Source organism: Salarias fasciatus, chromosome 14 (genome assembly GCF_902148845.1).
Source record: "Salarias fasciatus chromosome 14, fSalaFa1.1, whole genome shotgun sequence".
Taxonomy (NCBI): domain Eukaryota; kingdom Metazoa; phylum Chordata; class Actinopteri; order Blenniiformes; family Blenniidae; genus Salarias; species Salarias fasciatus.
Genome location: NC_043758.1, coordinates 14,544,361 through 14,560,039, shown reverse-complemented (window position 1 = coordinate 14,560,039; position 15,679 = coordinate 14,544,361). Strand labels below are relative to the sequence as shown.

The following is a 15,679-nucleotide window of genomic DNA, read 5'->3' as shown; positions in this document are numbered from 1 at the left end:
TTCGCTGCATTGTTTACTTTCGCTTTGCTCCGTCGCGCTGATGATGTCATCAACGTGGGACACCATCAGCGCGGGAAAACGCAGCGACGCGGCTCGCCAGCAGGTGGCTAGACCCGCCTCTGCAGGCAGTGGGAAAGGGGTAATAGAGTCGGTTCAACTCTTGCGCTTGGTCTCCGAAAAACAGAGCCCGGTATATTTACAAAGTCAGCAGTGAAAAGCCACAGCTCCCTGACTCACATCTCTGCTCTTTAGTATTTAGAAAGCTCCTCATGGCATAGAAAAATGTTCACACATATCTACTGGGCTGCTAATTCAGTGAGATCTCATTACTTTAACTGTGGCAAAAAAAAAAAAAAAGACGTTCAAAACAGGAGTGGCTGTACTGGAGGTAGTGACTGAAGTTTCTGATTCTGAATTTCTAGGTTTTGTCTCCTGTAAAGGATTTTTTTTTTTTTTTTTTTGCTTATTCACTGAAAATAAAGGAACTCCATAGAGAAACCCTGAGAGTGAGGAGCATAGCCTACTATGCTTGTTTTGTTGTCCACAGTCATACACAGGATCACACCATATTACTTTACTTGTATAACAAAATATATAATCAATACAATGTGTATTTCTGAAAAAAAACAAAAAAAAAAAACAAAGATTCACTCCACCATATTCAAAACCTACTAAATGTCTTTATTGCAGCTAAACTTTTCCCATGACATGTTTCTTTGTATTTTTCTCTGGCTTCCACAATATGATGTAACATTTAGGTGCAAAGATGCTGACGAATAATCCAAATGCTGAAGACAAAATCGCAAATGTTTCCACTGCGACAGTGAACTTCCCAGGAGAGCTGATATACGCAGGGATGAAGGTGATCCACACAGCACAGAATATCAGCATACTGAATGTGATGAATTTGGCTTCATTAAAGTTGTCGGGTAACTTTCTTGCGAGAAAAGCCAGAGCCAAGCAGATGATAGCAAGGATTCCTATGTAGCCCAAAACTGAGTAGAAAGCAGCCTCGGAGCCCGGGTTACATTCTAAAACGATCTTCTTGTTACTGTACCTGAAAACCATATCAGGAAAGGGTGGGTTTAACTTCAGCCACAGAACACATATCAGTATTTGGATCAAAGTGCAGGAACACACGATGATCCGTTGCTGAGCGGGACCAAACTTTCCTGCTAATTTGCTTCCAGGAACACTGGCTTTAAATGCTGTGACAACAACAATAGTTTTCCCCAAAACACAAGAGTTACAAAATGCAAAAGTCACACCAAAAGCCGTGTGGCGCAGCATACAGGTCAGAACTGTCGGTCTGCCAATGAAAGTGAGCGGACACAGGAAACACAGAAAGAGAGAGAACAGCAAGAAACAGCTGAGCTCTGTGTTGCTGGCCTTTATGATGGGAGTTTCCCTGTAGTGGATAAAGAGCACAGTTGTGGCGAGTGACAGCAGGGCCCCAAGCAGGGACACTACTGTGATAGCTATTCCCAGAGGTTCATGATATGTCAGGAACTCAATAGTTTTAGGAACACACTCATTTTTCCTCTCATTAGACCAGTACTCCTGTGGACAGGGTGTGCAGTCTGAGGCACCTGTTGAGAAAAGAAGAGAATATGTGTGGTATATTTTTTGAAATTATGGTTGTAGAAAGTGTGTAGAGGATATCATAGTTCAGTATATTGGATTCTCTATATTCACTTGAATATGGGACACTTTAAATGTGTTTGAGTTGTTACCTGTTGTGTTGGCTATAGTTCCATCAGCACATGGTATACAGTCAAAACAACAAGTGGGTTTTCCCTTAATTTGAGCTTTTCTGGTTCCTACTGGACAAATATCAGAGCAGAGAGCAGTGGGTACCTGAGGAGAAAAAGAGAGATTATGTAACATTTCCATGTGACATGACACAAAGTGGACAGAAGCATTCCATTTAGATAAATTCTATTAGCACCATTTTTCCGGTCCTCCACACTATTTCATCCTCCTTGATGCTGAGTTTGTGGTCACCATTCACTGAAGAAGAAAAATGGCCCAGGGTCACATGTTGCACCTGTCCATTTATCAGCTGCCAGTTGATCAGGTCATATGAAGCAGGGGGGTCTCCATTCTCATCAAAAAAGACATCATCCCCAAACTGATTCCTGAAATTCACTTTTTGGAGTTGATCAGTGACCTGAGAAAAAAAACAACTTTCATGAAAGGTTCAGAACTGCTTTCAGAATTTGCTTGATGCGCTTTTGCAGATCGATGTGCTAGTTTCTTGTTTTAATTGTTTCTATTTTTATTCCTCACCTGTTTCGGGTGAATATCTGAAATATTCAAACACGGTTGCATGTTGCTTTCACCGTCTGACTTGCAGAATATCAGCTGATGGAGGGCACGTGCAACAGCATAAACACCTTTATAGACATTGTAGGACACTCTGAGCTGTGTCACATCAAAGAACACATCCTGGGAATTCGCCAAGGTCTCATTTCCATTACATATTTTACTTGATGCCTCAGTGTCAGTGTCTGTGTCCATCCCAGGTGAAACTGGTCTGCAGCCGACCATAATCTCCCAGAAATCTTTGACAAAAGCTGCATTTGGGTTTGCATAAGGATTGATAGCTGTAAGAAAAGGTTTTAAATTTGGGATTTCCATCTTTTGCACCACAAATCCAAGCGATCCCCCAAAAGCTTGGTACATTTCAGGAGTAGAGGGCTGTGGTGCTGTTATCCAGGCCTCACTCGCAATCCACTGAATACCTGTGATATTCTGTTTCAGCACCTCTCTCATTAAAGGGGAAAAGTCGCCTTCTGGGGTAAAAGCCATAATTACTTTGACAGTTGACTCTTTGATCATTTTCACAACTTTCAAAATTTTATCCAAGCCGTATGTCCGTTTAACCGTTCCAACAAAAGCCACACAGACCCCAAACCTTTTAACCTCTTCAGTAAAAGCCAGAATCCCGTTCCGCCCATAATCATTGTCTGACTGTATGGCACCGATCCACTGCCAGCCGAAATGTCTGATCAGAGCTGCCAGAGCTTTTGCCTGAAAGTAGTCACTGGGGATAGTCCGGAAAAAAGAAGGATATTTGTCCCTGTTACTCAGACAGGCACACGTAGAGAAGTAACTCACCTAGAAAAGAGGACATAACACAAAAACAGGTTGCAAGAAAGACTTAAAAAAATTATCAAACATGTGAGTTAATAATAAAATATTATTTCTTACTACTGGCACAAGAAATGGTCCTAGAATCCCAGCCACAGCTAAGGACTGAGTTGATCCAGCCTCTGCAATGACAGCAGATATTTTTGGGGGACAAAAAGAATTGTTTTTCATCTTTTCTGCTGTACTTGCTAAGGTTAGTGCAGCACGTAAAGTGTTTGTTGGCGATGAACAGGAGTTCTGGATCCGATAGCCAAGTGATATATTTGGAAGGAGAGCAGAATCTTGGTTTATTTCTTCAATTGCAAATATCATGACTTGAGTCCATCGAAAAGCACGCAGATCAAATCTAAAAGCAATCAGATTGAAATACAAGATTAAATAACTGGTTTTGTTTGAATAAGCTTTAAAAAAGAAAGATTTCAGAATACTTTGTGGAAAGGTTGGATGCAATTAAACTCACATGGCACAGTTCACACCACGGGGCTCCTGCTGGAATGTTGAAATGCTGCCAATCTCTTTGTTGAGAACTGGAAAAATGCCTCCGATCATTATTTCACCCTCCTTAAACAAGCTCGGCATGTCAAACCTGCCAAGCATCACACAGCCGGTCACTGCATTCAAGTGGAGTACAGATAGAAAAACCACAAAAGCTCTATGCATGTTTGCACCGCTTGTTTTTTTGATGTAGGTGTGAGCCTTATATCAGCTGAAATTAAGGAAGTAATGCTGTCACCATGGAAGGTTTGATCATTTCCCACATGACTTAGTGAAAGGCTTACCAATTGGTCAGGTAGCACAATTCAAAAGACTAATAATAATAGTAATAATAATAATAATAATAATAATACATCATCTTTTTTTTCATATTTTATTTATAGCTTAAGCTATAAATAAAAAAAAGAAAAGCTATATATAATACATCATCAATTGGCATTGTAAGTCATTTTTTATTTATTAATCACAAATTGAAAACAAATATAAAATTATTTTGAAGGGCTATGAAACAATTACCGTATTTTCGGCACTATAAGGCTCACTGGATTAATAGGCGCACAGTCAATGAATGGTTTTTATTAAAAAAAATTCATACATGGGGCGCACCACATTTTAAGGCGCATAGGATGTGTAGAATAGTATGAGAGAAATACATATTGGCAGTCTCGGTGGTTACATTCTCAGTTGAAATGTGTGAGTAAAGTGACATATCAGAGCGAGTTTGACTGAGGATCCCTCCTCTTCACGGATGTGCAGCTCAGAGCGCGGGGTTCAGCCAGCTGCGGTCTCCTGAGTGAAGTAACCCACCGACAGCTCAGCCGCAGCCGGCCAGCCGCTCCCGGCGTCCCGGCGGGTGAGCTGCCGGGCGGGGCCGGCCGTTCTCGGAGTCGCAGCGTGCATGCTGCCGCCCAGCGTCCAACCGCTCCCCACGTCGGCTGGCTGTGCAGCCGCGTGCGTGCTCCGTTCTGTTTAAACTAGCTCGCTTAGCAGCTTAGCAAACAGGGGTTATTTGCGCATATGGTCAGGGTGATTACCGTAATTCGCGCAAAAAAGGCGCATCGAATTATAAGGCGCTCTGTTGGATTTTGAGAAAATTACAGGCTTTTACGTGCGCCTTATAGTGCGTAAAATACGGTATTTACAATTGTCTTCCCAATCACGCTCAATCATTTGTATTATTTCCCATTATCGTCTGGCTTATACCATAAGTCTGAGGTGAGAAGGTTCCCCTTGTTTTATCAGCAATGATCAGCATGTACAGTATTTTGTGTCACAGGCTAACGAAATATGCTTGTGATTGTGTTAGAATTACTATTGCAACAACACTTTATCAGTTGGGTGAAACTACCCTATCTCCTGTCAGCTCACGTTTCCTAGTAGTAGGTGAACAATCCAACACTTGATGAATTCTGCTTCCAGCATCAACACAGCAGAATGGAGGTCTGGCTGCTTTAATGTGTTACAATATATTGAATTTTCCAAGAGGACCTTATAGGTGTAAAGCGCCTTTGATATTATGATTTTTTTTACATAGTTTTGCTTTGTTTGAATACTGGTACATGATATTACTGGACTTGCCAGGGGGACAGAAAGACAGGAAGAGAGAGAATACGAGGGTGTCCACAGCTCGTCCACAGCTAGACCACACCACACCAGTAGAAAAGGTCCTTACAGCAACCATGTGAAGCTGACATCCCTGGGAGGGTCCTGAAACATTGCGCTGTGCGATTGAAAGAAGTCCTTACAAATATCTTTAAAGGAATACTCCGAAGATTTTTGACCCACGCCCTGTCCCTATCATTGAGCCTTCTGACTTTTTGGGTTTTAAGCAGGAGGTGTCAGAAAAATTACCACAGGGATAACTGGCTTGTGGCAGCCAAGCGTTCATAGCGACGTCGCTTTATGATCCTTCGATGTCAGCTCTTCCTATCATTGTGAAGCAGAATTCACCAAGCGTTGGATTCTTCACCCACCAATAGGGAACGTGAGCTGGGTTTAGACCATCGTGAGACAGGTTAGCAGGATTACTATTGCAACAGCACATCATCAGTAGGGTAAAACTATTGGATTAACACACCACTGAATGCAAACTTCAACACAATTATTCCACTGAAAAGGATACACAAAAACATTCACACACACACACACACACACACACACACGCACAGTCTTGTATTTCTATCCTTGTGGGGACCGTCCATTGACTCCCATTCATGTCTAGCCCCTAACCCTGACCCTAACCCTAACCCTAACCCACACCACAACAAAGCCTAACCCTAAAGAAATGTTTTTGCACTTTTACTTTTTTCAGTAACAACAACATGGTCAAGAAAACACTGTTTCTCCTACTTAGGACCGGAAAAAGGTCCCCACAAGGCACGTCGTTCCACGTTTTGCTATCCTTGTGGGGACATTTGGCCCCAACAAGGATAGAAATACGAGAACACACACACACACACACACACACACACACACACACACACACACACACACACACAGGTTTGTATTTCTATCCTTGTGGGGACCTTCCATTGACTCCTATTCATGTCTAACTCCTAACCCTGACCCTAACCCTAACCCTAACCCAGACCAAAACAAAGCCTAACCCTAAAGAAATGTTTTTGCACTTTTCCTTTTGTCAGTAACAACAACATGGCCAAGAAAATACTGTTTCCCCTTATGGGGACCGAAAAAATGTCCCCACAAGGCACATCGTGCCAGGTTTTCCTATCCTTGTGGGGACATTTGGTCCCCACAAGCATAGAAAAACCCGTACACACACACACACATACACGCATACACACACACACACACACACACACACACACACACACACACACACACACACACACACACACAGCAGATTTGGCCTCATACACAAAGACCACCAACCCATTCTCTCAGTTATGCACCTGGTGCTGGCCGGGTGCATTTGTTCGTCTTCTTCCTCCTCTTCTCCATCCTTTAGCGGTGTTTCAGCAAAAGGCCTCCATGTTTTAATATGAATTGCAACCAGAAAAACTGTGCTCCCATTGCCAGGAAACTTATCGTTTCCTGCTGATGGCTGCTAATAGTTGGCAATTGCATGAACTGCATCTACTGGCTGAATCAGACCACACAGTTTTTTACCTCCGCCAGGAGGTTATGTAATCATGTCGGTTTGTTGGTTTGTTGGTTGGTTTGTTAGCAAGATCACGGAAAAGGTAATGGATGGGTTGCAATGAAACTTTGTGGAAAGGTGAGTCTTGGGCTAACTTAGAACCCATTAAATTTTGGTGAAGATACGGATCACTGTCTGGATCCAGGAATTTCTTAAAGGATTCTTTATCATTGACAGATAGGGAGTCTTTCACATAGTTGGGCAGGCCTGCCGACAGGGGGGGACAAACGCCTGGTTCACACAGGACGCGCCGCTTCCGACGCAGAAGTGGAAGCGCTGTGCACCGACTTTCAGATCGGCGCCCCTGTTAACCTATCTGACGGTTCATACAGGAGGAGCGGGGGAACGCCACGTGAGTAGCGGCTCGTGCCGTGGACCGCGGCCGCTCTGCTCCTCTCTATTTTCTCCGCGAGCTGCGTGCGCCGTGGACCGCCAGTTGTAAAGCTGGACAGAGCAGATTGCACCACACAGGCAGCCGGGAACGGAAAATACGAGAGAATCTGGTCCATTTTCAAGTTAGAATCAAGTAAAATAACATAAATTATGTTGCTTTTCGGTTTTCCTTTTCAGATAAACACACACACACACACACACACACACACACACACACACACACAGGGAGAGAGGGCGACAGGGCGACAGACAGAGGCACCGCACGCTGCAGCGCTCCGCTCCGATCACACCCCCGATCACAATGTTGTCTGATTATATATGGAGTTCTTATGGTTGTTGGTGACTGATTTGAGCTGTGGCGGAGGTCTGCGCTCTCTGAGTGCCAAATTCTAGTTTTGTTTTGTTTTTGTAAGAAATAAAATCATCCATCCATCCATCCATTTTCCACCGCTTATCCAGCACCGGGTCGCGGGAGCAGCAGTCTAAGCAGAGATGCCCAGACTTCCCTGTCCCCAGACACTTCCTCCAGCTCTTCCGGGGGGATCCCAAAGCATTTCCAGGCCAGCCGAGAGACATGTCCTAAGTCTTTCCCGGGGTCTCCTCCCGGTGGGACATGCCCTTACCCCCTCCCCAGGGAGGCGTCCAGGAGGCATCCCAAAGAGGTGCCCGAGCCACCTCAGCTGGCCCCTCTCGATGTGGAGGAGAAGCAGCTCTACTCCGAGCTCCTCCCTGGTGACTGAGCTCCTCATCCTATCTCTAAGGGAGCGCCCAGCCACCCTACACAGGAAGCTCATTTCAGTCGCTTGTATCCGGGATCTTGTCCTTTCGGTCATGACCCAAAGCTCATGACCATAGGTGAGGGTGGGAATGTAGATTGACCAGTAAATCGAGAGCTTCGCCTTTCGGCTCAGCTCCTTCTTCACCACGACGGACCAATACAATGACCGCATCACTGCAGCCGCTGCACCAATCCGCCTGTCAATCTCACGCTCCATCCGTCCCTCACTCGTGAACAAGACCCCAAGATACTTAAACTCCTTCACTTGGGCCAGAGTCGCTCCACCGACCTGGAAGGGGCAAGCCACCTTCTTCCGGTCGAGGACCATGGCCTCGGATTTGGAGGTGCTGATCCTCATCCCTGTCACTTCACACTCGGCTGCGAACTGCCCCAGTGCATGCTGTAGGTCCGGGTTCAATGAAGCCAACAGGACAACGTCATCTGCAAAAAGCAGAGATGAAATCCTTTGGTTCCTGACCCGGACCCGCTCCGATCCCTGGCTGCACCAAGAAATTCTGTCCAAAAAGATTATGAACAGAACCGGTGACAAAGGGCAGCCCTGCCGGAGTCCAACATGCACCGGGAACAGGCCCGACTTACTGCCGGCAATGCGGACCAGACTCCTACTCTGGTCATACAGAGACCAGATGGCCCTTAACAAGGGGCCCCGGGCTCCGTATTCCCGAAGCACCCACCACAAGACACCACGAGGGACGCGGTCAAGCACCTTCTCCAAGTCCACAAAACACATGTGAACTGGTTGGGGGAACTCCCATGATCCCTCTAGCAACCTATGGAGGGTATAGAGCTGGTCCAGTGTTCTGCGACCAAGGCGAAAACCGCATTGTTCCTCCTGAATCTGAGGTTCGACTGTCGGTCGGATCCTCCTCTCCAATACCCTGGAATAGACTTTCCCAGGGAGGCTGAGGAGTGTGATCCCCCTACAGTTGGAGCACACCTCCGGTCCCCCTTTTTGAAAAGGGGGACCACCACCCCGGTCTGCCAATCCAGAAGCACTGTCCCCGACCGTCACGCGATGTTACAGAGACGTGTCAACCAAGACAGTCCCTGCACATCCAGGGACTTAAGGTACTGGGGGCGAATCTCATCCACCCCCGGAGCCTTGCCACCGAGGAGCTTACCAACCACGTCGGTGACTTCGGCTTCGGTGATGGAGGGGTCCACCTCTGAGACATCAGCCTCTGCTTCCTCCACGGAAGTTGTGGCGACGGGATTGAGGAGGTCCTCGAAGTATTCCTTCCACCGTCCTATAATATCCCCAGTTGAGGTCAGCAGCTGTAACTTGAAAATCAGTTACTTTGTCACACCTCTGTTATGAAACTATGCAATCCCCTCTTAACAGAAATCACTAGGAATGTTGAAACATTTGTGAAAGTCCAGTATTTCTGTGTTTCATCTGTCTGCAGCAGGTTTGAAATCTTTGTCATTTGGGTTTGTGTTGTAGGTTGGAAACCCGGTTTACTCAATGTTTCAAGAGAAAACACGTGATTTTCATGTTTTCCTTTTGGAAAGGGTTGGCATTTAAATGATATTCGTTTGTATGTTGGACCACTTGGTAGAAGTTTTCTAAAAGTTTATTGTGTAAGCAAACACTCAAAACCCAAAGAAAATTCGGTATTTTCATGTCAAAACATGATGAAATGGGGCCTCAGTTTAGCTTAATCTTCAACATTTATGGATCAAGTTTAACTCTGAGCTCATACTCCAGATTAAAACTGGTTAAAAAAGAAATTGGAGCTCCTTTTTCAGTGATGTTTACCCCTACTTATCATATGCAGTGTTACATGTGTATATTTTCAACAACTACAGTGAAATAACAGTTAACTTAAACCACTTCCATTTGTGATGTGAATATTAAATAACAAACTGCTCAGTGTTTCAGAAGTGCCAGCACTGTTTATTATTTTTCAGTAGTTACTCAGAGAACCACTTTACATCAGGACAATTATCATACAAACCCAAATATAGTGTGCATATCCTTAAGTTGTTTTTGTTTGTTTGTTTTGTGCATGAATCAGTGATGATGAAGGTGACAGTATATTATGCTTACAGTCATGGTAAAATTAACAACAAGACATCTACTGAGCAATATCGGACTCTACCTCTCCTTAAAACATGTCAATACAAACAAAGCACAGTCTAAATGAGATGCAGGGTTTCAAATTGAGAAACTGTATCATTCAATCATTCATCTCTGACCATTTCAAACATACTGAATAAGAAGTTGTGATGAACTCAGGGGGCAAATTCTTCAATTTTTTGCCAAGCATTGTATGAAACACTATGAGCCCCCTCACTTTTATTGTTTTCTGGCTGCATAGCTGTTGTATAGCATATGACATCAAAATTAATTATAATATATGAAATCAACTAAATGGTTATTTTGTAGTTTGTTTTTTGAACAGCCTCTTTGAGCCTCTGGATGGCTGCAGATAAAGTTATTGTATTGTTATAACAACCCAGCGAAGAGACATGCTGGTATAACTTTATGATGCCTCAAGATGTGCAATTACAATTCTTGCAATTTTGAACTAAAAATGATTAATCTACTACCATTCTTTACGATACCTTAAACAAATAAGTCTGTCAGACTAACTTTTGCACCATCTCTGTCTACACTTATTTTGTCATTAAAAGGAAATCCCAAATAATTAATGGCTTTATATATTTATTATGTTACTGCTAGTTAAAAAGAAAAGAAAAATTCTAGTAATTTTTTTTTTTTTTTTTTTTTTTTTTAGAAAGTAGAAAAGCTGCCTGATTGTGCGAGTGAATTTCTTAACAGCTAATACATTTTAGGGCACCCACTCAAGGCTATAAGGCTATAGTTTAAATGGCAGCTTTTTGTGGCACTTTTAGTGCCAAATGCTTTTTTGAGTTTTGTTGGGGATGGAAAATTATGACATAGCATTTAGGAATGAAAATGCAAACCAGTAAACCAAAACTGGATGCCAGAATGGCAAATATCTCCACAGCGACAGTGAATTTCCCAGGAGAGCTGACATATGCTGGGATAAACGTGATCCAGACTGCACAGAATATCAGCATGCTGAAGGTGATCAGCTTGGCTTCATTAAATGTATCGGGTAATTTTCTAGCAAGGAAAGCAAGAACAAAACACAAGATTGCTAGGAGTCCAATGTAACCCAGCACAGACCAGAATCCAATCGGAGAACCCAGTGCACACTCCAAAATAATCCTATCTTTGTAATGTTTCATGTTCTTGTTGGGGAATGGAGGATTGATTGTAAGCCAAAGTATACAAATCAGAACCTGAATTAAGGTGAAACACAGAACGCCGAGTCTCAGCTGAACTGGCCCAACCCATTTCATTATATTGGTGCCAGGAAGCGTTGCCCTGAAAGCCATTAAAACCAAAACAGTCTTCCCCAGAACACAAGAAATGCAGAGCACGAAAGTGATCCCAAACGCTGTGTGTCGCAGCATGCAGGACCACTCAGTGGGTCGGCCAATGAAAGTCAGAGAACAGAGGAAACACAGCTTCACTGAGAAGAGCAACAGGAAGCTCAACTCAGAGTTGTTGGCTCTCACTATTGGAGTCTCCTTATGAGTCCAAAACACTGTTGATATCAGCAGAGAGAGAAACACCCCAATAATACTAACTGCGGTCAGTAGCGCCCCCATGATCTCTTTGTAAGAGAGGAATTCAGTTGGTTTTGGGAGACATCTGTTTCTCTCCTCATTAGGCCAAAATTCAGGCGGACACAAGAAACAGTCTGGAGCGTCTGTGAAAGAATTAACAACGGACAAGGCAACAATCATATATAAAAGAAAGAAACTTGGCAAATAATATCTCTGTGTCATGATTCTTACCTGTCTGGTTGCTGATAGTTCCCTCGGGGCACTCAAAGCAGTCAAAGCAACACAAAGGTCTGTTCTTGTTTATGGCCTTTCGAGTCCCCGGTGGACACGGCTCTCTGCAGACAGACCTTGGAACCTGATTAGACATAACACGTTCAAACTCGAATAAAAGAACAAATGTCATAGAGAAAAGGATTGCAACTCCTCTCAAATAAAGCAAGGTCATGAAGGAAATCACCTCAGCGCTGTTTCCGCCCCAAACGATCGTGACATCTTTTTTCAGTTTAAATCTTTCCTCCTCCACAAAAGAGGTATCATACTGGCCAATATTGATAATTTCAGCTGAGCTATCATCTTTCATTTGCCAGTTTACTATATCATACTGGGCAACTGCATCACCATTTTCATCAAAGAAAACCTTGGCACCATTCTTTGTGGTGAAGTTCACATGTTTCATATGCTCCAACACCTACAGAGAGAAATACAGTACATTTAGGCATACATAGATGTATGCTTGTAAATGAAAAAAATATTCTACTATATTTCTATTAACCCACAAATTCTCTCTAACAGATAAATAAACTTACAAATTTAGGCTGAACTTCATTGGGGTTGACGCAGGACTTTCCCGTGGTTGGATTTGAGCCATTTTGACATTGCAGGAGTGAATGCAGCGCATATGCTACTGAATATACAGATTTATACACATTATTCTCTTCCCTGAAGTATGCCACGTCTGTGTAGTCACTTGAGACTGTGGTTAGATCCTCAGCACCAGTGCACAGAACAGAGGTGTTTGACGGAGAGAAGCTGCAGTCAAAGAACTTCTCCCAGAAAGCTTTAATGATAGCACTGTGTGGCTCATCGGATGGTTTCAAGCTGAGCAGATATTCACCAAGACCTGGTATCGATGTCTTTGGAAGGGCAAGACCCATTGCCCCCTGTAAAATGCTCTTTCTCTCAGCAGAAGCCAGGTCTCCTTGTGTGATCCAAGCTTCTGTGCCAACCCACTGCTTTCCAGTTATGTTGTAAGCTTCCAATTTTGGCAACAACAATTTGGTGTAGAACAAAGAAGCATACAACAGAACCACCTTTGATGTCGATGTCCTGAGTGCCTCTACAATAGCGATGACTGTTTTGTCAGATTTCCTTGAAAAAGGCAGGATATATTCAACACAAATTCCCTCTTTCTTTGCCCCCTGAACAAATTCAGCTGTGCCCTCCTCTGAATATGTACCGATACTGTAGATAACCCCCACCCAGCGCCAGTCGAAATATTTCAAAAGCTGCACCAGACCAGAGATTTGAAACCGGTCACTTGGAACTGTCCTGAAAAAGGTTGGAAAATGTCTTCTGTCACTTAAACAGGCACAAGTTGAAAGGTGGCTCACCTACACAGAAAAGAGAGAGAAAAAATAGTCACTGCATGAGGGTTGTGCATGTCTTTGTATAAATTGCAACAGTCACACGCAGGCAGCCTCCCATCCTTTTGTCTTACCTGTGGAATCGATAGTGGGCTCAGGATTCGGTTTATGCCTTCAGTCACTCCAGAGGAAGAATGGCCTAAGAGAGCCTGGATCTGACCGCTGCAGCTGTTTGAACCGTTTCCATTGATAGCCTCCACAGCTGCACGTATCAGGTTCTCAGTCCCACAGCCATTGAACAGCCTGTAACCCAGAGTCAGTCCCGGCAGGAGCACCGCATCTCTGTTGATCTCCTCTACAGTAAAAATCATTGTCCTGGCAAATTTCAGCTCTCTGTCATTCCACCTAGAAAGACAGTATTAAGTGGTGGCACACTGATCAACACATCTCTTTTTTTTAACTTAAAACATTTTAAGCATGTCACTTACTTTTTGCAGTAGTATGTTGGAAGTTCTTGATAGCCATTGTCAAACAGTTTTCGTGTGCTCGCCATCGAAACGATCCCTCCTATCATAAGGTCACCTTCCTTAGAAAATTCCATGAACCCTGTTTGTCCAATCAGTTTGCAGGTTTGGTTTTCTGACTTTATCCTTGCCAGCATGGTGAATACAATCAAAACGATCCAACCCATCACGACACACCTTCCCTTTCACTGAGGCAACTGACCTGAGAGCTGACCTTTATAGATTTTTTCTGGCATAAGACAAATATCAACAGCCAATGTGTGCATGTTACTTATTCTCAAATGATTATTTTGTTCTTCACACATCACTGAACCTCACGAGGCGGATTAATTTGTGGAGGACAGAAAGGCGAAAAATACATCATCTTTGAGAACCCACAGTGGAACTAATTTGTGCCAAAATGCTGCATTTTACTCTCAATTTTGAGATTTAAATAAAAATATCTGTTAATTCTGTAGAGAACCTTTACATTTCTGCTTCAACAAATGAATATTATGGTTAGAGTTTGACATAAACAACACCAAACATTGAATCATTATGTCTTTTATTAAAGGTTTCATGTTGTGTTGTAGGGACATAGGAGATATTTGTGGCAGTTTGGGCCTCTAGCTGCCTGCAATGTATTGTTTGAACAAAACAGCCTACTTTAGCATGGTTCCTGCCGCTGTAGGCGGCTATCATAGAAGCAAAATTACTTTTGGTGGGCAGTGGTGGATAAGAGAAGTTACTTTTGTGGGTGTGGACAGTTGTTTGTGTTTATCTCGGCCTGTGTGCACATTTGAATATTTCCATGTGGGTAATGACATTTCTGTTTCTTTAAAGTGATGAGTTATTCTATGTTTCACATACATGGATTTGACTTTGCACATCTGAAACAATTTATGTGACTTTGATGGGTGTGTATGGATATTTCTGTTTGTCTACAAGAGGGAGCTTTCATTTTGAATACATTTGCCTACATCAGTATAGAATTTTGGTGTGCTTTCTTGTATGAACATCACACATACAGTTGTTTTATGCTAAGATTTAATGTGATTTCTAACATCTGAAATGTTTGTGTTGTTTATGGTTGCTCTCTGTTCTGGTTGCACACCACAAATGTTGTCTCCAGATGTCATTGTAAGATATTTTCACTGTTGTGCCTCTTGTCAGGTTCGCAGCCTTTAAGAATCTTTACATTGCTTTGACTTTGTGAAAGATCATCTTCTATTTTGCTTATTTTTGTGTGTGAGTGTGTGAGCATTCAGTTGAGTCCAACTAAAACAGGATCTCAGCAAAGAAGAATCTACGTAGCATGTCAGGAGTGATCAGTAATCTTAAAGGTGCATTAAGGAGTTTTTCAACTTTAAAAATACTTATTTTCCAAAACAATAAGTGTTGCAAATATTCAATGATGTGTACAGTGTGCCCTGACATATTCATTGCAAGTACCTCTAACAGCGCTAAATTGTCACTTTAAAGTTGCAGTGCCGGTCCAGCATCAGAATTATTTCAGGGAGAATTTGAGATGATGTGACGTAATGCACGCTCCGGCTGACCTGATTTCCTTAGGTTTCGTTTTGTCCGCCATTACTCCGCCAGATGCTGAGCAAGCAACAAATGAGCAGTATTGAGGATGGATCTTCCAGAAAGTAAGAAAAGACCGGCTTCTAGCACTGCCACAACTCCAGCACAGACCCCAGCAGGCAAAAGAAACTTAAATTTTACTTGAGTGCTACTAAAAGAGCGAGGAATGAGTTCCCCTCTTCCGTGCACATATATGGACACAAGCCACAAGCACGAGTGTTTCACTAAGCTGCAGTTACGTCGAAGGCCTGCAGAGGCCGTTGTTTCGCATGAAACATGCAAACTCCTTAATGCACCTTTAAACTTATCTTTATGGTAACTAAATAGGACCTTGCTCGACAAAGGTGAGCTTGCGAGTCTAGACGAGGGCAGATGCAAATTCAGTATTCTGTACTCTGTCATG

General features: G+C 43.2%; 2 protein-coding genes across 2 annotated transcripts; both read right to left on the bottom strand.

Moving 5' to 3' along the window:
• Positions 1-690: 690 nt before the first annotated feature.
• On the bottom strand, positions 691-3,750 carry LOC115400345 (extracellular calcium-sensing receptor-like). Its single transcript, XM_030108152.1, has 6 exons — positions 3,614-3,750; positions 3,214-3,499; positions 2,290-3,120; positions 1,949-2,170; positions 1,734-1,857; positions 691-1,589 (listed from the first exon to the last, which is right to left on the bottom strand). Exons 1-6 carry the CDS (start codon positions 3,748-3,750, stop codon positions 691-693), a joined length of 2,499 nt encoding a protein of 832 aa, XP_029964012.1.
• Positions 3,751-10,829: 7,079 nt separating this feature from the next.
• Positions 10,830-13,808, bottom strand: LOC115400750 (extracellular calcium-sensing receptor-like). Its single transcript, XM_030108769.1, has 6 exons — positions 13,675-13,808; positions 13,321-13,591; positions 12,425-13,213; positions 12,061-12,291; positions 11,835-11,958; positions 10,830-11,746 (listed from the first exon to the last, which is right to left on the bottom strand). Exons 1-6 carry the CDS (start codon positions 13,785-13,787, stop codon positions 10,830-10,832), a joined length of 2,445 nt encoding a protein of 814 aa, XP_029964629.1. The 5' UTR covers positions 13,788-13,808.
• Positions 13,809-15,679: the final 1,871 nt, after the last annotated feature.